Source organism: Leptodactylus fuscus, chromosome 2 (genome assembly GCF_031893055.1).
Source record: "Leptodactylus fuscus isolate aLepFus1 chromosome 2, aLepFus1.hap2, whole genome shotgun sequence".
In the NCBI taxonomy this organism is placed as follows: Eukaryota; Metazoa; Chordata; class Amphibia; order Anura; family Leptodactylidae; genus Leptodactylus; species Leptodactylus fuscus.
The window spans coordinates 284,053,306-284,079,187 of NC_134266.1; the positions used below are offsets into that span (position 1 = coordinate 284,053,306).

General features: G+C 42.0%; 1 protein-coding gene across 1 annotated transcript in view; it reads right to left on the reverse strand.

The window, feature by feature from the left end:
• Window positions 1–1,395: 1,395 nt before the first annotated feature.
• The window catches only part of LOC142193511 (ecto-ADP-ribosyltransferase 5-like), a 107,308-nt gene continuing 82,821 nt past the window's right edge, over window positions 1,396–25,882 (reverse strand). The window contains exon 3 of the mRNA XM_075262483.1: window positions 1,396–1,415. Within this exon, the coding sequence (XP_075118584.1) occupies window positions 1,396–1,415 (20 nt within the window). The remainder of the gene's footprint in view (window positions 1,416–25,882) is intronic.

Genomic DNA, 25,882 nt, shown 5'->3' on the forward strand with positions numbered 1-25,882 from the left:
GATTAAGTGACGTCAGACATTTTATCACCAGTGTTTGTTAGGATAAGTTCACATGGCACATTTTGCATTCTGCATGTGAACATTCAGTCGTGGCTCGCCATGTGGTATGTGAATGCCGTGCATCGGCATTGTGTCGCGTCATTCTGCTCTGGATTAGGCCCAAATGATCGGAGTCCGCGGCAAGCTAGGGCATCTCGATAGGAAAAAAGAAGTGAGTGGTTCCTATTGAAGTCAATGGTAGCCATTTTTGGAAGTGGATTTTAATGTGCATTCCTCGTCAAAATCCGCTGTCAAAAAACCCTGTGGGAACTCAGCATAAAGGTGACTGCAGGGTGAGGGGCTAGTTTTTATACAGTGCATGAAATATTAGAATTTAAGGATTACGAGTGCCAACAGAATCCTCTTCCTTTATTGTCCATGCTCCTTTATAGAATTGTGACCTGCAACTATTGGATTTCCAGATCTCCTGACTTTGCCATAAGTCACTAGTTTTGTTAGACGACTTTTTCTTAGCCAAAGTGTTAGAGTGAAATTTTATTCTTGGTACAGAAATTTACATATTTATATATTCATATTTTGGATTTTTTTCTATCTATCTTTTAATTCATAGCAATGTATAGGAAGATGTTTGCTACATGAAGTGTTTTATATAGATTGTTAATTTGTTGTTATTTTTAGTGTTCTTTTCTAAATAAACAATTGGTTGTGTAAGGGATATTATTGTATCGAAGTTTAAGAACTTTAACAGCCAGCAATATAATATACTGGCCTGCTGATAGTGATCCACAATATGATCCTCGGCAGTGAAATGATCTTGAAATATAAATCACTTATCATTTGGATTTAATTTTTGGAAACAGCTGGGAAACTGTATAATGGGAGGTTTTGGAATAGGTGGGGATGATATTGTTACCCGTGACATCAGAGCATTCAAAGTTCGGCTTCTGCGTCAAAGTGAAAATGTTGTAAACAATTCTCAAACAGTGAATCACTAGACTTCAGGGATTTCCCTCCTGGCACTATTAATCATCACTACGTGCTAATAATAGTTTTTAAAGGTGTGTGAAAGTCAGGGGTCACAGTTTGATGATTCAGGCTATATCTTCTAACACAACACTATTGTCTACGGTAGAGGTGGAAAACAGAAACACTTAATGTTACTAGCAATTAAAAAGGCAGTATTACAGTCCTGACTAAGGTCATTCTGGAGGACTGAATGAGAATAGAACATCTGTAAAATGTTCCATATTTCCATTTTGACCTTTAGAAGTGGGACGGGTGGAATTTCATTTGTTGCTCTACTAATTGTTTGTCAGATAGACACGGATACTGTTATATACAATATCTAATTCATAGAGTAATGTGCTGAGCACTGTCCTGGTGACTCAATTATACTCAGAAATGTTCAGTTAAATCTAAGGAACAAAAAGAGGAAAAAAAATAGTTACAGATATAGAGAATAGTTTAAGCTTAGTCAATGGATTATTCTCAATACACATGTTTCTATAAGAAAGAGAAAAAGATTTTAGCCATTAAGAAAAATAGAAAAATAGAGAATATAAACAGAGAGACACAAAACTAAAGAAATTAGAAACAGCCCTGACAGTGTCATACACTATGTATTATAGATATATATATAGTATTAGGAGCCCTGACAGTGTCATACACTATGTATTATAGATATATAGTCCTAGGAGCCCTGACAGTGTCATACACTATGTATTAAAGATATATATAGTCCTAGGAGCCCTGACAGTGTCATACACTATGTATTATAGATATATATAGTCCTAGGAGCCCTGACAGTGTCATACACTATGTATTATAGATATATATATAGTCCTAGGAGCCCTGACAGTGTCATACACTATGTATTATAGATATATAGTCCTAGGAGCCCTGACAGTGTCATACACTATGTATTATAGATATATATAGACCTAGGAGCCCTGACAGTGTCATACACTATGTATTATAGATATATATAGTCCTAGGAGCCCTGACAGTGTCATACACTATGTATTATAGATATATATAGTCCTAGGAGTCCTGACAGTGTCATACACTATGTATTATATATATATATATATATATATATATATATAGTCCTAGGAGTCCTGACAGTGTCATACATTATGTATTATAGATATATATATACTCCTAGGAGCCCTGACAGTGTCATACACTATGTATTATAGATATATAGTCCTAGGAGCCCTGACAGTGTCATACACTATGTATTATATATATATATATATATATATATATATATATATATATATATATATATATATATATAGTCCTAGGAGTCCTGATAGTGTCATACACTATGTATTATAGATATATATAGTCCTAGGAGTCCTGACAGTGTCATACACTATGTATTATAGATATATATAGTCCTAGGAGTCCTGACAGTGTCATACACTATGTATTATAGATATATATATATATATATATATATATAGTCCTAGGAGTCCTGACAGTGTCATACACTATGTATTATAGATATATAGTCCTAGGAGTCCTGACAGTGTCTTATACTATGTATTATAGATATATATAGTCCTAGGAGCCCTGACAGTGTCATACACTATGTATTATAGATATATATACTCCTAGGAGCCCTGACAGTGTCATACACTATGTATTATAGATATATAGTTCTAGGAGTCCTGACAGTGTCTTATACTATGTATTATAGATATATATAGTCCTAGGGGCCCTGACAGTGTCATACATTATGTATTATAGATATATATACTCCTAGGAGCCCTGACAGTATCATACACTATGTATTATAGATATATATAGTCCTAGGGGCCCTGACATTATCATACACTATGTATTATAGATATATATAGTCCTAGGGGCCCTGACCGTGTCATACATTATGTATTATAGATATATATACGCCTAGGAGCCCTGACAGTGTCATACACTATGTATTATAGATATATAGTCCTAGGAGTCCTGACAGTGTCTTATACTATGTATTATAGATATATATAGTCCTAGGAGTCCTGACAGTGTCTTATACTATGTATTATAGATATATATAGTCCTAGGAGTCCTGACAGTGTCATACACTATGTATTATAGATATATATAGTCCTAGGAGTCCTGACAGTGTCATACACTATGTATTATAGATATATATACTCCTAGGAGCCCTGACAGTGTCATACACTATGTATTATAGATATATAGTCCTAGGAGTCCTGACAGTGTCTTATACTATGTATTATAGATATATATAGTCCTAGGAGCCCTGACATTGTCATACACAATGTATTATAGATATATATAGTCCTAGGAGCCCTGACAGTGTCATACACTATGTATTACAGATATATATAGTCCTAGGAGCCCTGACAGTGTCATACAAATCAAATCAAATCAAAAAAGCTTTATTGGCACGTCCGAATAGATATTTGGCATTGCCAAAGCTAGTGAAGTGTGTGTGGGGGGGAGTTGGACTCGGGTGGGTGAGTGGTGGGGGTGGGGTGGATGGTTTGGGGTATAACAGTCCATGGAGTCTCATCTTCCTCTTCGTTGGTGACCGTTATATGGGGAGGTGGGGTGGGGCGGGGCGGTTGGTTTGGGGTATAACAGTCCGTGGAGTCTCATCTTCCTCTTCGTTGGTGACTGCTATATGGGGAGGTGGGGGTGGGGTGGGGCGGGTGTTTTGGGATAAATATAACAGTCCGTGGAGTCTCATCTTCCTCTCGTTTGGTGACAGCTGGACACGTATTGGGCAGCGATCTCCACAGTGGCCTCTTCTTCTCCCAGTAGGATGTAGAGTTTCCTCTTTTCGTCTGCAGATATGAAGTCTGGGATGTGGGCAGAGAGTCTTTGGTAGTAGACGGCCCTCACAGCTGAGTATTTGGTGCAGTGTAGCAGGAAGTGGGTCTCGTCTTCTAGGGCCCCCTGGTCACAGTGCTGGCACAGTCTGTTCTCCCGTGGCTTGTACGTCTGCCTGTATCGCCCCGTCTCTATCTCTAGGTTGTGGGCGCTCAGTCTGTACCGGCTCAGGGTCTGTCTATGCTTGGGGTGGCGTATGCTCTCCAGGTAGGTGGCCATGGTGTAGTCCCTTTGTAGGGATTGGTACACGTTGAGTTTCTTGGAGTTATTTATTTCGTTTCTCCATTCTTCAATGTACCGCTCTCTGTTTGCCTCTGTGGTCGCCTTTATTTCGGCCTTGGTTATCGTCTGTTGGTGTTTTTGGTTTGGTGGTTGGCTGTTGTTTGGTTGGTGAGTGTCTGGTTTGCTCAGGTGGCTTAGCCATGCTTGGTGGTGGTAGGAGTCATGCTTGCTCCCCTGGATGTGTGCCTGGAAAGCTAGCGCCCTCTTCCGTATGGTGAGCCATAGGGGGAGTCTGCCTAGCTCTGCCCTGCAGTACACTATGTATTATAGATATATATAGTCCTAGGAGCCCTGACAGTGTCATACACTATGTATTATAGATATATATACTCCTAGGAGCCCTGACAGTGTCATACACTATGTATTATAGATATATATATAGTCCTAGGAGCCCTGACAGTGTCATACACTATGTATTATAGATATATACAGTCCGAGGAGCCCTGACAGTGTCATACACTATGTATTATAGATAGATATAGTCCTAGGAGCCCTGACAGTGTCATACACTATGTATTATAGATATATACAGTCCGAGGAGCCCTGACAGTGTCATACACTATGTATTATAGATATATATAGTCCTAGTAGCCCTGACAGTGTCATACACTAGGTATTATAGATATATATATAGTCCTAGGAGTCCTGACAGTGTTATACACTAGGTATTATAGATATATATAGTCCTAGGAGTCCTGACAGTGTCATACACTATGTATTATAGATATATATATATATATATATATATATATATATATATATATATATATAGTCCTAGGAGCCCTGACAGTGTCATACATTATGTATTATAGATATATAGTCCTAGGAGTTCTGACAGTGTCTTATACTATGTATTATAGATATATATAGTCCTAGGAGTCCTGACAGTGTCATACACTATGTATTATAGATATATATAGTCCTAGTAGCCCTGACAGTGTCATACACTAGGTATTATAGATATATATATATAGTCCTAGGAGTCCTGACAGTGTTATACACTAGGTATTATAGATACATATAGTCCTAGGAGTCCTGACAGTGTCATACACTATGTATTATAGATATATATATATATATATATATATATATATATATATATATATATATATATATATAGTCCTAGGAGCCCTGACAGTGTCATACATTATGTATTATAGATATATAGTCCTAGGAGTCCTGACAGTGTCTTATACTATGTATTATAGATATATATAGTCCTAGGAGCCCTGACATTGTCATACACTATGTATTATAGATATATATAGTCCTAGCAGCCCTGACAGTGTCATACACTATGTATTACAGATATATATAGTCCTAGGAGTCCTGACAGTGTCATACACTATGTATTATAGATATATATATACTCCTAGGAGCACTGACAGTGTCATACACTATGTATTATAGATCTATAGTCCTAGGAGTCCTGACAGTGTCTTATACTATGTATTATAGATATATATATAGTCCTAGGAGCCCTGACAGTGTCATACACTATGTACTATAGATATATAGTCCTAGGAGTCCTGACAGTGTCTTATACTATGTATTATAGATATATATAGTCCTAGGAGCCCTGACATTGTCATACACTATGTATTATAGATATATATACTCCTAGGAGCCCTGACAGTGTCATACACTATGTATTATAGATATATATAGTCCTAGGAGCCCTGACAGTGTCATACACTATGTATTATAGATATATATATACTCCTAGGAGCCCTGACAGTGTCATACACTATGTATTATAGATATATAGTCCTAGGAGTCCTGACAGTGTCTTATACTATGTATTATAGATATATGTAGTCCTAGGAGTCCTGACAGTGTCATACACTATGTATTATAGATATATATAGTCATAGAAGCCCTGACAGTGTCATACACTATGTATTATAGATATATAGTCCTAGGAGCCCTGACAGTATCATACACTATGTATTATAGATATATATAGTCCTAGGGGCCCTGACAGTGTCATACACTATGTATTATAGATATATATACTCCTAGGAGCCCTGACAGTGTCATACACTATGTATTATAGATATATAGTCCTAGGAGTCCTGACAGTGTCTTATACTATGTATTATAGATATATATAGTCCTAGCAGCCCTGACAGTGTCATACACTATGTATTACAGATATATATAGTCCTAGGAGCCCTGACAGTATCATACACTATGTATTATAGATATATATAGTCCTAGGGGCCCTGACAGTGTCATACACTATGTATTATAGATATATATAGTCCTAGGGGCCCTGACAGTGTCACATACTATGTATTATATATATATATATATAGTCCTAGGAGTCCTGACAGTGTCATACACTATGTATTATAGATATATACAGTCCTAGGAGTCCTGACAGTGTCATACACTATGTATTATAGATATATATAGTCCTAGGAGTCCTGACAGTGTCATACACTATGTATTATAGATATATAGTCCTAGGAGTCCTGACAGTGTCTTATACTATGTATTATAGATATATATAGTCCTAGGAGTCCTGACAGTGTCATACACTATGTATTATAGATATATATAGTCATAGAAGCCCTGACAGTGTCATACACTATGTATTATAGATATATAGTCCTAGGAGCCCTGACAGTATCATACACTATGTATTATAGATATATATAGTCCTAGGGGCCCTGACAGTGTCATACACTATGTATTATAGATATATATACTCCTAGGAGCCCTGACAGTGTCATACACTATGTATTATAGATATATAGTCCTAGGAGTCCTGACAGTGTCTTATACTATGTATTATAGATATATATAGTCCTAGCAGCCCTGACAGTGTCATACACTATGTATTACAGATATATATAGTCCTAGGAGCCCTGACAGTATCATACACTATGTATTATAGATATATATAGTCCTAGGGGCCCTGACAGTGTCATACACTATGTATTATAGATATATATAGTCCTAGGGGCCCTGACAGTGTCACATACTATGTATTATATATATATATATATATAGTCCTAGGAGTCCTGACAGTGTCATACACTATGTATTATAGATATATACAGTCCTAGGAGTCCTGACAGTGTCATACACTATGTAATATATATATATATATATATATATATATATATATATATATATATATATATATACCTAGGAGCCCTGACAGTGTCGTACACTATGTATTATAGATATATATAGTCCTAGGAGTCCTGACAGTGTCATACACTATGTATTATAGATATATATAGTCCTAGGAGCCCTGACAGTGTCATACACTATGTATTATAGATATATATAGTCCTAGGAGTCCTGACAGTGTCATACACTATGTATTATAGATATATATAGTCCTAGGAGTCCTGACAGTTTCATACACTATGTATTATAGATATATATAGTCCTAGGAGTCCTGACAGTGTCGTACACTATGTATTATAGATATATATAGTCCTAGGAGTCCTGACAGTGTCATACACTATGTATTACAGATACACAGGAACTAACAATACCTAGAAGGAAGAAAAATGGGAAGCACCTAAAAATATCAGGAATCGATGGATGACCAAAAAATTACATAACCTGCTAAAAAGGAAAAAGGAAACATACAAAAAGTGGAAGATGGGAACTATACCTAAGGAAGAGTACACAGCAGTCTGCAGACGAATTGAAGCTTGCAAAAGAGGCAAAGAGTAAGGTAAAAGGATTTTGGGGATATGTTAAAAGCAAAAGAAAAGTGAAGGAGACCATTGGAGTCCTGAAGAATGACAAAGGAGAAGCAGTTAACATGGTGGAACAGCAGGTGGAGCTACTAAATTCATATTTTGTATCCGTCTTCTCCCAAGAAACTAATGGAAATATCGACATTAATGGTGATGGAGATGAGGGGAAGGAGGACTCCAAGCTGACTATAAGCGAAGGTCTGGTAAGAGAGCACTTAGCCAAGTTACAGGAAACCAAGTCCCCAGGACCAGATGATTTACACCCTAGAGTCCTGAAAGAGATAGCAGAGGAAATAACAGAACCCCTTGCTATAATCTTCAGTAAGTCATGGGAAACAGGAGTGGTCCCTTTAGATTGGAAAAGGGCAAATGTTGTCCCCATCTACAAAAAGGGGAAAAGGGACGATCCAGGAAATTACAGACCGGTAAGTCTGACCTCGATAGCAGGAAAAATCTTTGAGCAAATTGTCAAGGAACATTTACTTTGGTACCTGGATGGGAAGGCATTAATTAACCAGAGCCAGCACGGCTTTATGACCAATAAATCTTGTCAGACTAACCTGATTTCCTTCTACAACAAAATCACTGAATGGTTGGACCAAGGGAATGCCGTGGACATAGTATATCTTGACTTCAGTAAGGCATTTGATAAAGTATCACATAACCTTCTTATTGAAAAAATGATTAAGTATGGCTTTGACAAAAAATCAGTTCGGTGGATTCACAACTGGCTTAATGATCGGGCACAACGAGTAATACTAAATGGCTACACATCCAACTGGAAGAAAGTCAAAACCGGGGTGCCGCAGGGCTCTGTTCTGGGCCCAGTACTTATTAATATCTTTATAAATGATCTGGACGATGGAATTATTGGGGAACTCATAAAATTTGCAGATGATACGAAGATAGGAGGAATAGCCAACACTAGAGAGGAGAGAGAGTGTATTCAAAAGGACTTAGACACACTGGAACAATGGGCTGAGGCCAACAAAATGGGATTTAACAGGGACAAATGCAAAGTTCTACATCTGGGTAACAGAAATGTAAAAAACATATATAGTATGGGAGGAATAGAACTAAGTGATAGCATAGGGGAAAAGGACTTGGGCATAATAGTAGATCACAAATTCAACATGAGCCAACAGTGCGGTGCTGCTGCAAAAAAGGCGAATAAAATTCTGGGATGTATTAAGACAAGCATTGAATCTAGATGAAGAGAGGTCATTATTCCGCTGTCCTCTTCCCTGGTCAGACCACACCTGGAATACTGTGTACAGTTCTGGGCGCCTCAATTCAAGAAAGACATCGATATATTGGAGCAAGTCCAGAGAAGAGCAACCAAAATGGTGGAAGGTCTGCAAACCATGTCCTATGAGGAGCGACTAAAAGAACTGGGACTGTTTAGTTTGCAGAAGAGAAGGCTGAGGGGAGATTTAATAGCAGTCTACAAATATCTGAAAGGTAGTCACAGTGCAGAGGGATCTCCCCTATTCTCATTAGCACAAGGAAGTACAAGAAGCAATGGGATGAAACGAAAGGGAAAGAGATACAGATTAGACATTAGGAAAAACTTTCTGACAGTGAGGGGAGTGAGAGAGTGGAATAGGCTGCCACGGGAGGTGGTGGGCGCTCCATCAATGGAAATCTTCAAGCGGAATCTGGATAAACATAGCTGGGATGATTTAGGAAGACCTGCACTCGCAGGGGGTTGGACCCGATGGCCCTTGAGGTCCCTTCCAACTCTACCATAAGATAAGATAAGATAAGATATAGTCCTAGGAGTCCTGACAGTGTCTTATACTATGTATTATAGATATATATAGTCCTAGGAGTCCTGAAAGTGTCATACACTATGTATTATAGATATATAGTCCTAGGAGTCCTGGCAGTGTCATACACTATGTAATATATATATATATATATATATATATATATATATATATATATATATATATATATATAGTCCTAGGAGCCCTGACAGTGTTATACACTATGTATTATATATATATATATATATATATATATATATATATATAGTCCTAGGAGCCCTGACAGTGTCATACACTATGTATTATAGATATATAGTCCCAGGAGTCCTGACAGTGTCATACAAATCAAATCAAATAAAAAATGCTTTATTGGCACGTCCGAATAGGTATTTGGCATTGCCAAAGCTAGTAAAGTGGGCGGGGGGGGGGGGGGGGAGTTGGGTTGGGTGGGTGGTGGGTATGGGGGGGTGGTTTGGGTTATAACAGTCCATAGAGTCTCATCTTCCTCTTCGTTGGTGACCGCTATATGGGGGGGGGGGGTTGGAGGTGGGGGGGGGGGGGCGGGTGTATTGGGATAAATATAACAGTCCATGGAGTCTCATCTTCCTCTGGTTTGGTGACAGCTGGACACGTATTGGGCAGCGATCTCCACAGTGGCCTCTTCTTCTCCCAGTAGGATGTACAGTTTCCTCTTCTCGTCTGCAGATATGAAGTCTGGGATGTGGGCAGAGAGTCTTTGGTAGTAGATGGCCCTCACAGCTGAGTATTTGGTGCAGTGTAGCAGGAAGTGGGTCTCGTCTTCTAGGGCCCCCAGGTCACAGTGCTGGCACAATCTGTTCTTCCGTGGCTTGTACGTCTGCCTGTATTCCCCCGTCTCTATCTCTAGGTTGTGGGCGCTCAGTCTGTATCGGCTCAGGGTCTGTCTGTGCTTGGGGTGGCGTATTCTCTCCAGGTAGGTGGCCATGGTGTAGTCCCTTTGTAGGGATTGGTACACGGTGAGTTTCTTGGAGTTATTTATTTTGTTTCTCCATTCTTCAATGTACCGCTCTCTCTTTGCCTCTGTGGTCGCCTTTATTTCGGCCTTGGTTATCACATACACTATGTATTATAGATATATATAGTCCTAGGAGCCCTGACAGTGTCATACACTATGTATTATAGATATATATAGTCCTAGGAGCCCTGACAGTGTCATACACTATGTATTATAGATATACCTGTATATAGTCCTAGGAGTCCTGACAGTGTCATACACTATGTTCTATAGATATATATAGTCCTAGGAGCCCTGACAGTGTCATACACTAGGTATTATAGATATATACTGTATAGTCCTAGTAGCCCTGACAGTGTCATACACTATGTAGTATAGATATATATATAGTCCTAGGAGTCCTCACAGTGTCATACACTATGTCACCGGTCTAGGTGTAGAGGACGTCCCCTTGTCACTGTCACTGGCCTAGGTGTAGAGGACCTCTCCTTGTTACTGTCACTGGTCTAGGTGTAGAGGACGTCCCCTTGTCACTGGTCTAGGTGTAGAGGACGTCCCCTTGTCACCGGTCTAGGTGTAGAGGACGTCCCCTTGTCACCGGTCTAGGTGTAGAGGACGTCCCCTTGTCACTGGTCTAGGTGTAGAGGACGTCCCCTTGTCACTGTCACCGGTCTAGGTGTAGAGGACGTCTCCTTGTCACCAGTCTAGATGTGGAGGGCACCCCCTTGTCACTGTCACTGGTCTAGGAGTAAAAAGATCCTTAGAAAGTTCTTTTTATTGTCCCTTCATTTATTTGTACATTGTTATTAGATCTCCCCATAGACGTCTTTTCTCTAAACTGAATAACCCCAAGTTTGTTAACCTCTTGTACTCCAGTCCACCCATTCCCCTAAACATTTTGTTTGCCCGTCTTTGCACTTTTTCAAGTTCACTTATGTCTTTCTTGTATATCGGGGCCCAAAATTGCGCACAATATTCTAAGTGTGGCCATACCAGTGATTTGTATAGAGGAATAACTATGTCCTTGTCATGAGAATCTAGACCTCTTTTTGATGCATCCCATAATTTTATTTGCCTTTGCAGCTGCTGCCTGGCACTGGTCACTAAAGGTAAGGTTGCTGTCCACCAAAATCCCTAAGTCTCTCTCATTGGCAGTCTTACCCAGTAATTTACTATTCTGTACATAATCAGACATTTCATTGCGTGGACCAAAGTGCATAACTGTAACATCTCTGCCTGTTCGGATCTCTGCGCCACCCTTTGCTCACGTGCTGCGCAGGAGGCGTGTGCAGTTTGATAATTTGCTTAAAGTTTTTAGTTGCACTGTGTGAACACAGCTCTAGTTCTGTGATTGTATTTGCACCACACCTGTCTTCTACCCTTGTGGCCTCTGTCCATTAAGTGGTTAAATTTTGTCTGGCCCTGTGACTTACAGCCTGCCTTCCTCTCGGGTCCGGGGCAGGTTCATCCATCCCCTATTTAGTTTTTGCTCACATTCACACTGGTGCCTGTTATTGCCTCGTGCTTGCTGGCTTCCCTTGCTGTGTATTTACTTTATTTCTAATCCTTGACCTCTGGCTTCCCTACTGACTATTTTTTTGGACTCCGATTTGGCACTGCATTGTTCTACTGTTACCGGACTCTCGGCTAGCTGACCTCCCTTTGTTGTTTTTTATCTTGTCTGCGTTTTGTGTGTCACTTATACAGGAAGGGACTGTCTTCGTGGTTGCTGCCTATTACGTAGGATAGTGTCTGGCAAGAGGAAGGGACAGTGGGGGGCTTCAGCTTAGGGCTCACTGTCCCTTGTTCCCCTTCCTCCAGGGTTCGCCAGCAGCTTCTGGGGAATTATCATCTGGCTATTGCCTAACAATAACCTTACATTTGTCAGCATTACACTTCATTTGCCAAGTCTCCGCCCCCCATGCATCCAGTTTCCTTAGATCCCCTTGTAATATTCTACTATCCTCCTCATTACTGATTACCTTACAAAGTTTAGTATCATCTGCAAATATGGACCCGCTGCTCTGTAATATGGACACCCTGCTGTGTAATATGGACACCCTGCTCTGTAATATGGAATCCCTGCTGTGTAATATGGACCCCTGCTGTGTAATATGGACCCGCTGCTCTGTAATATGGACCCCTGCTGTGTAATATGGACCCCCTGCTCTGTAATATGGACCCCCTGCTATGTAAACCCTCTACCAGATCATTAATAAAGATATTAAACAAGAGAGGACCTAATACTGACCCCTGCGGCCCCCACTGGTGACTGTGGCCCAGTCTGAATATTTACCATTAACAAGTACCCTCTGTTTCCTATCAGTGAGCCAGTTGCTAACCCAAATGCATATGTTTTCCCCCAGTCCCAACATTCTCATCTTGCATACCAACCTTTTATATGATACAGGATCAAAAGCCTTTGAAAAGTCCAGGTACACCACATCCACTGCATTACCCATGTCCAGATACACCACGTCCACTGCATTACCCATGTCCAGATACACCACGTCCACTGCATTACCCATGTCCAGATACACCACGTCTACTGCATTACCCATGTCCAGATACACCACGTCTACTGCATTACCCATGTCCAGGTACACCACGTCCACTGCATTACCCATGTCCAGATACACCACGTCCACTGCATTACCCATGTCCAGATACACCACGTCTACTGCATTACCCATGTCCAGATACACCACGTCCACTGCATTACCCATGTCCAGTTACACCACGTCCACTGCATTACCCATGTCCAGATACACCACGTCCACTGCATTACCCATGTCCAGGTACACCACATCCACTGCATTACCTATGTCCAGATACACCACGTCCACTGCATTACCCATGTCCAGGTACACCACATCTACTGCATTACCCATGTCCAGATACACCACGTCTACTGCATTACCCATGTCCAGATACACCACGTCTACTGCATTACCCATGTCCAGATACACCACGTCTACTGCATTACCCATGTCCAGATACATCACGTCTACTGCATTACCCATGTCCAGATACACCACGTCTACTGCATTACCCATGTCCAGATACACCACGTCTACTGCATTACCCATGTCCAGATACACCACGTCTACTGCATTACCCACGTCCAGATACACCACGTCTACTGCATTACCCATGTCCAGATACACCACGTCTACTGCATTACCCATGTCCAGATACACCACGTCCACTGCATTACCCATGTCCTGAAACACCACGTCCACTGCATTACCCATGTCCTGAAACACCACGTCTACTGCATTACCCATGTCCAGATACACCACGTCTACTGCATTACCCATGTCCTGAAACACCACGTCCACTGCATTACCCATGTCCTGAAACACCACATCTACTGCATTACCCATGTCCAGATACACCACGTCTACTACATTACCCATGTCCAAATACACCATGTCTACTGCATTACCCATGTCCAGAAACACCACGTCCACTGCATTACCCATGTCCAGAAACATCATGTCTACTACATTACCCATGTCCTGAAACACCACGTCTACTGCATTACCCATGTCCTGAAACACCACGTCCACTGCATTACCCATGTCCTGAAACACCACGTCTACTGCATCACCCATGTCCAGATACACCACGTCTACTACATTACCCATGTCCAGATACACCACGTCCACTGCATTACCCATGTCCAGGTACACCACGTCTACTGCATTACCCATGTCCTTAAACACCACGTCTACTGCATTACCCATGTCCAGATACACCACGTCCACTGCATTACCCATGTCCTTAAACACCACATCTACTGCATTACCCATGTCCAGATACACCATGTCCACTGCATCACCCATGTCCAGATACACCACGTCCACTGCATTACCCATGTCCTGAAACACCATGTCCACTGCATCACCCATGTCCAGATACACCACGTCCACTGCATTACCCATGTCCAGAAACATCATGTCCGCTCCATTACCCATATCCAGATACACCCCTTTTTGAAAAATTGGCACCACATTTGCTATTCGCCAATCCTGTGGTACAGACCCCGTCATTACTGAATCCTTAAATATTAGATACAAGGGTCTATCTATGACCATGCTTAATTCCCTGAGAACTTGGGGGTGTATTCCATCTGGACCGGGCGATTTCTCTATTTTAGTGTTTTGTAGGCGGCGCCACACTTCTTCTTGGGTTAAGCAGGTGACATTTAATTGAGAGTTCACATTCCCCCTAATCATGTTGTTGGCCAATGGATTTTCTTGTGTAAACACTGTAGAAAAGAAGGCATGTAATACTTGTGCTTTTTCCTCATCCTCCTCCACCATTACTCCCAGATTACATTGTCAGCTTTTATTCTCGTATTATTTATATAATTGAAGAATAATTTTGGATTACTTTTACTTTCCTTGGCAATTTTTCTCTCCGCCTCAGTCTTCGCCTCGTTTATTTGTCTTTTGCACAGGTTATTTTCTCCTTATAGTATTTAATGCTGTGTTGCTACTTTCTTCTTGTAGTGTTGTAAACGCTTCCTTTTTATCCCTCATTGTTCTCCTTACTGTTTTAGTTAGCCATATTGGTTTTCTATGATTTCTGGCCCGCTTATTCCCATAGGGTATATATCTTTCACTGCTCCTATTTAGAATGTTTTTGAAAATGTCCCATTTAGTTTCTGTTCCTGTCACTTTGACGACATTGTCCCAGTGTATGATGCTCCCCTTGCACCTGAGACAACTGAATCATGAATTAAATGTATCTTGATAGATTTGCTCATCTGTAACTGTGCATTATCCAATGACGATCCCAAGTCTGCTGTATCATTAGTCTGGAGCTTGAGCTGAGAATTGCCCAGTACTAGTATAAGTGGCTGGTAAGTTATGTTAGACACCCCCTAAGCAGACATCTGTAAGATCTGGTAGAGAGGCCTCCTGTCATCTTGAGTTTTTTTTTTGCTCATTAGGTAAAATTTTTCTCACCCTCCAACAATACCAATGAAATAGACACTTGTAGCCTCAAAATTGGTCATGATGTCAGAATCTGCGACCACCATCACATTCTCTTACACTATGACGGATCAGTCTGACCCCGGACCCTCCTTTTGTAATATACAGAAGCAATTGCCAAAAATTCTCAGTGTTTCTTGTGGGTTGGAGGGCAGTGCAGACTATTACATATATACTGGCTAGTCCCGATGTGTCTACCGATTCACAGTCATGTGACCTAACCTAGCACCATCAATGAAGATCTTGTGACCATCCAGCTTGGAGGACTCTCATGGACCACACATTAGGAAATGACGAGACGACTAAGGAAATGCTTTTTCCATGTTCTTTTTATTGTAGGGGGGACATAATACACTACACAGAGCAGACTGACTACAGTGAGGACACGTCACACTAGTTATTATCCAGCCGCGTCCCATCTACATCAGATACAGTGAATTTGGGTCATCAAAAGACTTGTAGTTGACATGACTGCAATAGTCATAGTGACCAGTAGAGGCGCAGTCACTGCTTCAATTAATGCCTTGATAGCTGGAGCTGAAAAAAAGATGCAATTAAAATATTAGAGAAAGTAATAAAGAGAACCCTGAGAACAATTTATACAATGAGACACCAGGATGAAGGTCCTGCCCCATTACAGGAGGGGGAGCCTGGGACAGTCAGTAGATGGACAGATGGGAGATATTGCAGTAGTGCAGGTAGGTCTATACCAAGGCCTTATCATCACCCAGATCAAAGGTGTAAGAAGATAAACTATGGGATATTCTCACAGGAGCGACCGCCAGATATAGTCTGATGTAACAGAGAAGAGCAATCCAGAGACCTGGTGCAGCTCAGGAGAAGATCAGGACATGGAGGGGAATGAGAGGCTTATGGAGGACGATGGCTGTAGGTCAGTGGCTGGGCCAGAGGATAAGTAATGTATGTACACAGTGACTGCAGCAGCAGAATAGTGAGCGCAGCTCTGGAGTATAATACAGGATAAGTAATGTAATGTATGTACACAGTGACTGTACCAGCAGAATAGTGAGCGCAGCTCTGGGGTATAATACAGGATAAGTAATGTAATGTATGTACACAGTGACTGCACCAGCAGAATAGTGAGCGCAGCTCTGGAGTATAATACAGGATAAGTAATGTAATGTATGTACACAGTGACTGCACCAGCAGAATAGTGAGCGCAGCTCTGGAGTATAATACAGGATAAGTAATGTAATGTATGTACACAGTGACTGTACCAGCAGAATAGTGAGCGCAGCTCTGGAGTATAATACAGGATAAGTAATGTAATGTATGTACACAGTGACTGCACCAGCAGAATAGTGAGCGCAGCTCTGGAGTATAATACAGGATAAGTAATGTAATGTATGTACACAGTGACTGCACCAGCAGAATAGTGAGCGCAGCTCTGGAGTATAATACAGGATAAGTAATGTAATGTATGTACACAGTGACTGTACCAGCAGAATAGTGAGCACAGCTCTGGGGTATAATACAGGATAAGTAATGTAATGTATGTACACAGTGACTGTACCAGCAGAATAGTGAGCACAGCTCTGGAGTATAATACAGGATAAGTAATGTAATGTATGTACACAGTGACTGTACCAGCAGAATAGTGAGCGCAGCTCTGGAGTATAATACAGAATAAGTAATGTATTGCATGTACACAGTGACTGTACCAGCAGAATAGTGAGCGCAGCTCTGGAGTATAATACAGGATAAGTAATGTAATGTATGTACACATTGACTGCAGCAGCAGAATAGTGAGCGCAGCTCTGGAGTATAATACAGGATAAGTAATGTAATGTATCTACACAATGACTGCACTAGCAGAATAGCATACCTCCCAACTTTCGAAGAAATAGAAAGAGTCAAAATCTGAGGCACGCGTAGTGCGCCACTGCAAATTTAGCTCCACCCACTTTTATGTTGACTCTGCCAATTGTCAGTCATTTTTCATGTGCCCCCACACAGTATAATCCTCCTACAGTCACCCGTAAATTATATGTCCCCCCTCTATCTCTGCCCCCAGATTCATGTCCCCCCATCTCTTCCCACAATTTCATGTCCCCCATCTCTACCCCCAGATTCATGCCACCCATCTCTGCCCCCAGTTTCATGTCCCCCCATCTCTGCCTCCAGATTCATGTCCCCCATCTCTGCCCCCAGTTTCATGTCCCCCATCTCTGCCCCCAGATTCATGTCCCCCATCTCTGCCCCCAGTTTCATGTCCCTCCATCTCTGCCTCCAGATTCATGTCCCCCATCTCTGCCCCCAGTTTCATGTCCCCCATCTCTGCCCCCAGATTAATGCCCCCCATCTCTGCCCCCAGATTAATGACCCCCCATCTCTGCCCTCAGATTCATGTCCCCCCAACTCTGCCCCCAGATTAATGCCCCCCCATCTCTGCCCCCAGATTAATGCCCCCCATCTCTGCCCCCAGATTCATGTCCCCACATGTCTGCCCCCAGTGTAATGCCGTCCTCTCCTTCATCTGCCCCCAGTTTCATGTTCCAGCTCACTGTGTACACACAAAAAACACTTACACTCACCTTCTCCTCGCTCCTCCGCCGCTCTCTCCGCAGTCTCGCTAATACTGTTGTAGACACGATGTGACGTCATCACATCGCGCCTACACAGCCAGTGGCCGGAGTGCAGCGGCAAAGCAAGGAGTTGAGGTGTGACAGCTCCTTGCTTTAGCCGCGTATGTATTCAACTCAGATCTGCGTCTGGAGGACGCAGATCTGAGCTGAAATCGGGACATACCTCCCTCCAACCGGGACCGCGGGACATGTCTCCGAAATCGTGAATGTCCTGCGGAAATCGGGACGATTGGGAGGTATGGGATAGTGAGCGTAGCTCTGGAGTACAACACAGCGTGCTATCGGAAAAGGTCTTCAGCGCTGTCGTTAGCATAATTACGGATAAGCGCATCCGGCTGTCGGCTGACGCTCATGAAAATGAACAGCCACTGGATAGACCCATCATTTTCATGTCCACCGGTGTCAAGCACCCCAACATAAAGTTGCATGTGTGTGCTCACCCTCTACAATTCCTCATCCTCCTCCATCAGTGCTGCACAATTCTGATCCTACTAGGAGCAATCCACCCTTATACCCCCAACTCTGCTGGTTAGAGGCTCAACTCACCCCAAGGGCCAAAACACTGGTGGTGCAAGGCCCAAGTCACTCCAAGGGCCTAAACCTCTGCAGGTAGAGGCTGAAGTCTCCTGAAGGGCCCCAATCTCTGCTGGAGCTCAGCTTAAGGGCCTGGAACTTCATTTGGAAGGGCTCATGTTAAGGGCCGTAAAAGTGAATTTTGGAAGGTCTCCCCACATCACACACACACATATACATATATAGATATATACATATATACACATCACACACATATACATATATAGATACATACATATATACACATCACACACACATATATACATATATAGATATATACACATCACACACACATATATACATATATAGATATATACACATCACACACACATATATACATATATAGATATATACACATCACACACATCCACAATGACAGGTCAGGGGGGGACTGAAGGATTTCCCATTGTCTATTCCATCCATGATTGTCATGGGGGACGTGATATAAAGGGGGGCTTGGTAATGTTTGTTGAGCTTACATTGGGGTTTGTGTCCCTCCATTTGGGGAGTAAAGAAGGTTTCCAGGTATTTCCCCCCCCACTGTGATAGAGGTTGTAGTGAGTGTGTATAGTGTGTAGTTGTTAGGCTGTGATAGTGGGGTAATAGAGGGGCTTTGGTGTGTTAGATGCCCCCAGACATGCGCCCCCTGCTGGCCCAGTTACATTGCAGAGGTGTTGGTATCATTTCCTGGGGTGTCATAGTGGACTTGGTGACTCTCCTGAGGTGAATGGTGGGATCCCCTGAAACGAAGCATTTTCTCCCATAGACTATAATGAGGTTCGATATGAATAGTTGAATATTGAGGGGCTACTCGAAACGAATATCGAATATTTAACTGTTCGCTCATCTCTAACTGTTAGTATTATATCGACCTGTATATTTTGTGTATTGTATGTAAATAGAGATGATCGAGTAGGTGTTCGATCGAATACTACAGTACTCGAAATACTCGTACTCGATCGAACACTACTAGCTGTTCGAAGTTTAAGGTTCGATGCAGAACCAGCGTTGATTGGCAGAATGCTATACATTCTATACATGCTATACATTCTACCAATCAACGCTGGTTCTTCTCTTACCTTTCCGAAGTCTTCTCCGCGCTGCGTCCCCGCGGCATCTTCTGGCTGGAATTCACTCTGCCTAGGCATCCGGCCTAGGCAGAGGCGACTGCGCAATCGCGGGCATGCCCTCGCATGCGCAGTCGGCTCTGCCTAGGCCCCAATGCCTAGACAGAGTGAATTCCAGCCAAAAGAAGATGTGGGGACGCTGCGCCGGGAGAAGACTTCAAGGAGAATCCAGCCCGACCGTCACTCGTGGACTTGGTAAGTATAATGTTATCGAATTTTGCGTACCCCTGAAACAAGCATTTCCCCCCCATAGACTATAATGGGGTTCGAAATCCATTCAAACAGTCGAACAGTGTGCGGCTGTTCGAATCGGATTTCGAACCTTGGACATTTTAGTGTTTGCTCATCTCTATATGTAAACCCTCAAATGTCCAGCACCATGGGATTAATATAATAATGTACAGAGCACCATGGGATTAATATAATAATGTACAGAGCACCATGGGATTAATATAATAATGTACAGAGCACCATGGGATTAATATAATAATGTACAGAGCACCATGGGATTAATATAATAATGTACAGAGCACCATGGGATTAATATAATAATGTACAGAGCACCATGGGATTAATATAATAATGTACAGAGCACCATGGGATTAATATAATAATGTACAGACCACCATGGGATTAATATAATAATATACAGCACCATGGGAATAATATAATAATGTACAGCACCATGGGATTAATATAATAATGTACAGAGCACCATGGGATTAATATAATAATGTACAGAGCACCATGGGATTAATATAATAATGTACAGAGCACCATGGGATTAATATAATAATGTACAGCATCGTGGGATTAATATAATAATGTACAGAGCACCATGGGATTAATATAATAATGTACAGCACCATGGGATTAATATAAAAATGCACAGAGCACCATGGGATTAATATAATAATGTATAGCACCGTGGGATTAATATAATAATGCACAGAGCACCATGGGATTAATATAATAATGTACAGAGCACCATGGGATTAATATAATAATGTACAGCACCGTGGGATTAATATAATAATGTACAGAGCGCCATGGGATTAATATATAAAGAGCCATGGGATTAATATAATAATGTACAGAGCACCATGGAATTAATATAATAATATACAGAGCACCATGGGATTAATATAATAATGTACAGAGCACCATGGGATTAATATAATAATGTACAGAGCACCATGGGATTAATATAATAATGTACAGCACCATGGGATTAATACAATAATGTACAGAGCACCATGGGATTAATATAATAATGTACAGAGCACCATGGGATTAATATATAAAGAGCCATGGGATTAATATAATAATGTACAGAGCACCATGGGATTAATATAATAATGTACAGAGCACCATGGAATTAATATAATAATGTACAGAGCACCATGGGATTAATATAATAATGTACAGAGCACCATGGGATTAATATAATAATGTACAGAGCACCATGGGATTAATATATAAAGCGCCGTGGGATTAATATAATAATGTACAGAGCACCATGGGATTAATATAATAATGTATAGAGCACCATGGGATTAATATAATAATGTACAGAGCACCATGGGATTAATATAATAATGTACAGAGCACCATGGGATTAATATAATAATGTACAGAGCACCATGGGATTAATATAATAATGCACAGAGCAGATCATTTTGTGATCTAGGATCCCTATATGGCGACATTGTGTTTTTGCACCTTATAGCACATCTTGGGTCCCTAGTATTATGTTACAGGTTGTCGGCGTTCATAGTGACCTGCAATATTTCGGCTCCTCACCTGATGATACGGTGACTTGGCCGCTGTTAGTTCCTGAAAGTAGAAAAGAGGAGTAAGCAGAGAATTCATCACCTTTCTATACAATGACGTCAGGTCAGAGATATTGGTGCAGGTAAAGGATTATCTAGAAGTTTCCCTAAATATAAGGTTTCCTCCCCTACATAAGGTCTGGTCCTGCGGCTCTCCCTGTATTACACATCAGCTCTGTACAGATGATCCCTGGCTGAGGAGAACCTCCAAGAAAGTCACTTTATTTCTCCATATATAAAGTCGTCGGACAACCTGAAGTGACTCTCCGGCCGTCATCACCAAAAACAGCGCCCTCACTATGTTACCACACGACGAGGAATAATTCTATGTAACGGGTCATGAACATGATGTTACAGTTCTGCACCTAAACATAATAAAGTCCCCATTGGCCGATTGTCCTCCAAGTCGCTCAGAAAGCCCACGGGAAAGGACAACCTGCTAAGATGGGACCATCGGCACCCTGAAGGCCAAAGGGGCAATATCTGAGGCTGAGGAGAAATTGTTCAGATATTAGGGATTTTCGACAAGAGTCCTCGGAAGTGCGGGTGAGGTTCTGTAATAAGGACTACCCCAAGAAGACACTACAGTCAGTATATCAGCAAGCATTGACTGGTAACAGAACGGAACTTCTTACCCCAAGACACAGAAATGAGGACAAGTAGATAACTCACTTTATAGGGACTTATGGTGCCCAATTTACACACATGAGGGACATCATTCAGAAACATTGGGGGACTTCACAGATAGACCCAGATATAGGGGACATGGTAGGAACAAATTCGACAATTATTTACAAGGGGAGTCAAAATCTGGGTGATAAATTATTGCACAACTTTTTGACCCCTCGGACTAGTTAAACATGGCTTTCCAGCAGGATTACGGGCACCCACAGATGTGATACAAGAGCAGGGTGCCGACACACTGAAGCCAGGAGAACCTTCAGGAGCTCAGCTACAGGAAATCCATCTACAAACAGGGAATCTTCTACTAAATCTGCAGGTCTGGTCTATGTAGTGATGTGCTCCAATCCATTGGAAAAACATAAAGGGAGATTGGGAGCAGAATACAGGAGCCTGAGAGTACACACCAGGGTAAAACAGATACTCTCTGGTTTCAGGGGATGGAAAGAATTAAACCTGCACCCATGTGGGGTAATCCATGGTGGACTTTAGTAAACAGAGAGAGTGGGGGTGACAGAAGGATACTGTCTGTGGTGAGCTCCATGTGGGAAAATAAATCCCACCCCATGTATGGGACCCTGATGGGACTTGGCAGCACTGTAAGTGACCGTCTGCTCCACCCCAAGTGTGAGAAGGAGCTATCGCAGGTCCTTCCTCCCAATCACGACCAGGCTGTATAATCTACATCAGACCAAGCGAAGACACTCCGCACAGAGAACTAATGATTCTGAAGTCTTCCTTCTTTCTTCTTATTCTGTTCCTTAGCTGCTATGGACTCCTAGTATATCTTCTCTCCTCAGTCTGTGTGTCCTGTAATATATTCCTGTATCTGTATTACTAGGCTGCTGTAACATACTGAGTATCCGCACTGTGTGACTATTAAAGAATTATCTTATCTTATCAAAAGATCTCACAAGCAGAGGCGAGATGGATTTGTAAGAAGCAGAGATGTCCCCAATGGCCTACATGAACCCATTTCTTCCACCTGCATTATGAATATGTCCTCCTGTAGGGTTTGTGTTATTCTGTTAATTGTTCTCACTACTGTTTGGGTATAAGTAATTTCTATATACTGTAGATCCTCGCTGGGTTCTGGGATCCTTCTTTTTGTCTTCATATTTGACCTAGCAGAGTGAATTCAGAGCCGGAAGACGCCGCGGGGACACTGCACGGAGAAGACTTCTAAAGGTAGGAGAAGAACCAGCGTTGATTGGCTGACTGTATAGCATTCGGCCAATCAATGCTGGTTCTGCATCGAGTTTTTCCATTCGAAAAGCGAGTGGTACTCGAATGAGTACGAGTATTTCGAACACCGTAGTATTTGATCGAATACCTACTCGCTCATCTCTAATGAAGAGTAATTACATAATATAACAACATGGTTAGAGATACAAGTTACACATTTGCATCCTGGTTCTAACTATGATGATATAATATGGATATGGTTATCTCATTGGCATAGGTTGCTCACTTGATACATTGTAAAATCCATAAGGCTAAGATGGCACCGCTGGAGTGGCAGCCTGTTACAGCAGCTCCTGTTCAACTTAACATTTCTCTTTTTTTCCATTTTTTTGTCTTCTTACTCTACTTAAGGGACATTGTTCTATGAATAAGTGTATGAGGACGAGGGCTTGGACCTTTACAGTACTTATTATTGCACTTTTACTGGGAGCTCTTATGTCTGGAGATCCTGCGTGTAGCCAGGATTCCAATCTCTACTTCAGGGAGGAGCTGCTGCAGCTCAGGAACACAGCAAGGCTGTATGCTACTAGACCAGACATTCCCCAGGAAATTAGGAAGGAACAGAGAAGGGGTTGTAGAGCTGGAGCCCTTCGGACGGCTAGGAGTAGATGTAATATACTTGTTCTACCTTCCAACATTGTGGGCAATTTGAAATCTATTGCGAATAAGATGGACGAACTGGCAGCGCTGAGCAGGCATCATCAGGAGAGTGCAGCATGATGCTGTTTGCAGAGACTTGGCGTATTGAAGTTGCTCCGCACACTCGTGTCTCCTTGGATGGCTTTAAACTTTTTCGGGCGGACAGGACAAAGGAGAACGGTAAGAGAAAAGGAGGAGTGCTGGCGATATTTGTGTATGATAGATGGTGTAACTCTGGGCATATTGTGGTTAAAGAGCAATCGTACTGTAAGGATATTGAACTATTAGCTGTGAGCATGAGAACTTTTTACCTACTAAGGGAATTATCGCATGTCATTGTGATAGCTGCATATGTCCCCCCTCTGCAAAAGCTGAAGCTGCCTGTGAGGTCCTACAAGCCACAGTGAGTCAGTCGCAGTCGTTACACCTCCAGGCCCTCCTTCTTGTATCTGGAGATGTCTCTCCATCATCCACACTGCCCAGTTTTGCACAGTAAGTAGCCTGCTACACAAGAGATAAAACGTTGGACTTGCTCTTTGCCAATGTAAGGGATGCATATAACTCAACAGCCCTACCGCCCCTAGGTAGATCAGATCACAACCTGGTACAATTGCGACCGATACACAAGCCACTTGTACATAGAGAACCAGCCATCACCCGAACACTGAGGATTTGGTCAGAAGAGTGTGATGGGGCTCTCAGGGATTGTTTTGACACAACTGCATGTTCTTTGGTGTGGCCTGCTGGGGGAGTAGGATACTAGCCAGGAATAGAAATAGACTGGAAAGGCTGGTTAGAAGGGCCATCTCTGTCCTGGAGAGCCCCTTGGACCCAGTACAGGTGGTGGGTGACACTGTCCGTGGTGAGCTCCATGCGGGAGAACAACTCCCACCCCATGTATGAGACCATGATAGCACTGGGCAGTACTGTCAGTGACCGTCTGCTTCACCCCAAATATGAGAAGGAGCTATCGCAGGTCCTTCCTTCCAACTGTGACCAGGCTGTATAATCTACATCAGACCAAGCGCAGACACTCCGCACAGAGAACTAAATGATCCTGAAGTTGTGATCTCCTCCTACGATCTTCTTTACCTTTATTTCTATCTGTACCTGCTATCACTGTAATGTCTCTGCTGAGGAGCTTCATGTACTCGGATTTAGTATTATTATTGTGCTTGTCTATGCAGATGTAACACACTGCCTTTCCCCATGGTGGGACTATTACAGGATTATCTTATCTTATCTTATACCTGACATCATAAATCCCTCCCCTCGCCTATCTCTATGTAGTATACAATCCTTCTGATGTGTAGGATATTAATGAGAATCCTCGGAGACTGAAATCACCTGTGTATGGGGTCAGCCTTTGGGAATATACTGTATACCAGTACATACCTGTTGTTAATCCGCTGCTTGTACTATACTGCCACTGTATGTCTCCTCCTCCCTGATACGGCTCGTTGTCACCGGGGTCCTGTATACCATCAGGGGTCACTGACTTACCGTAAGATTTTGATACTTTTCACCTGATCTTGTTACACC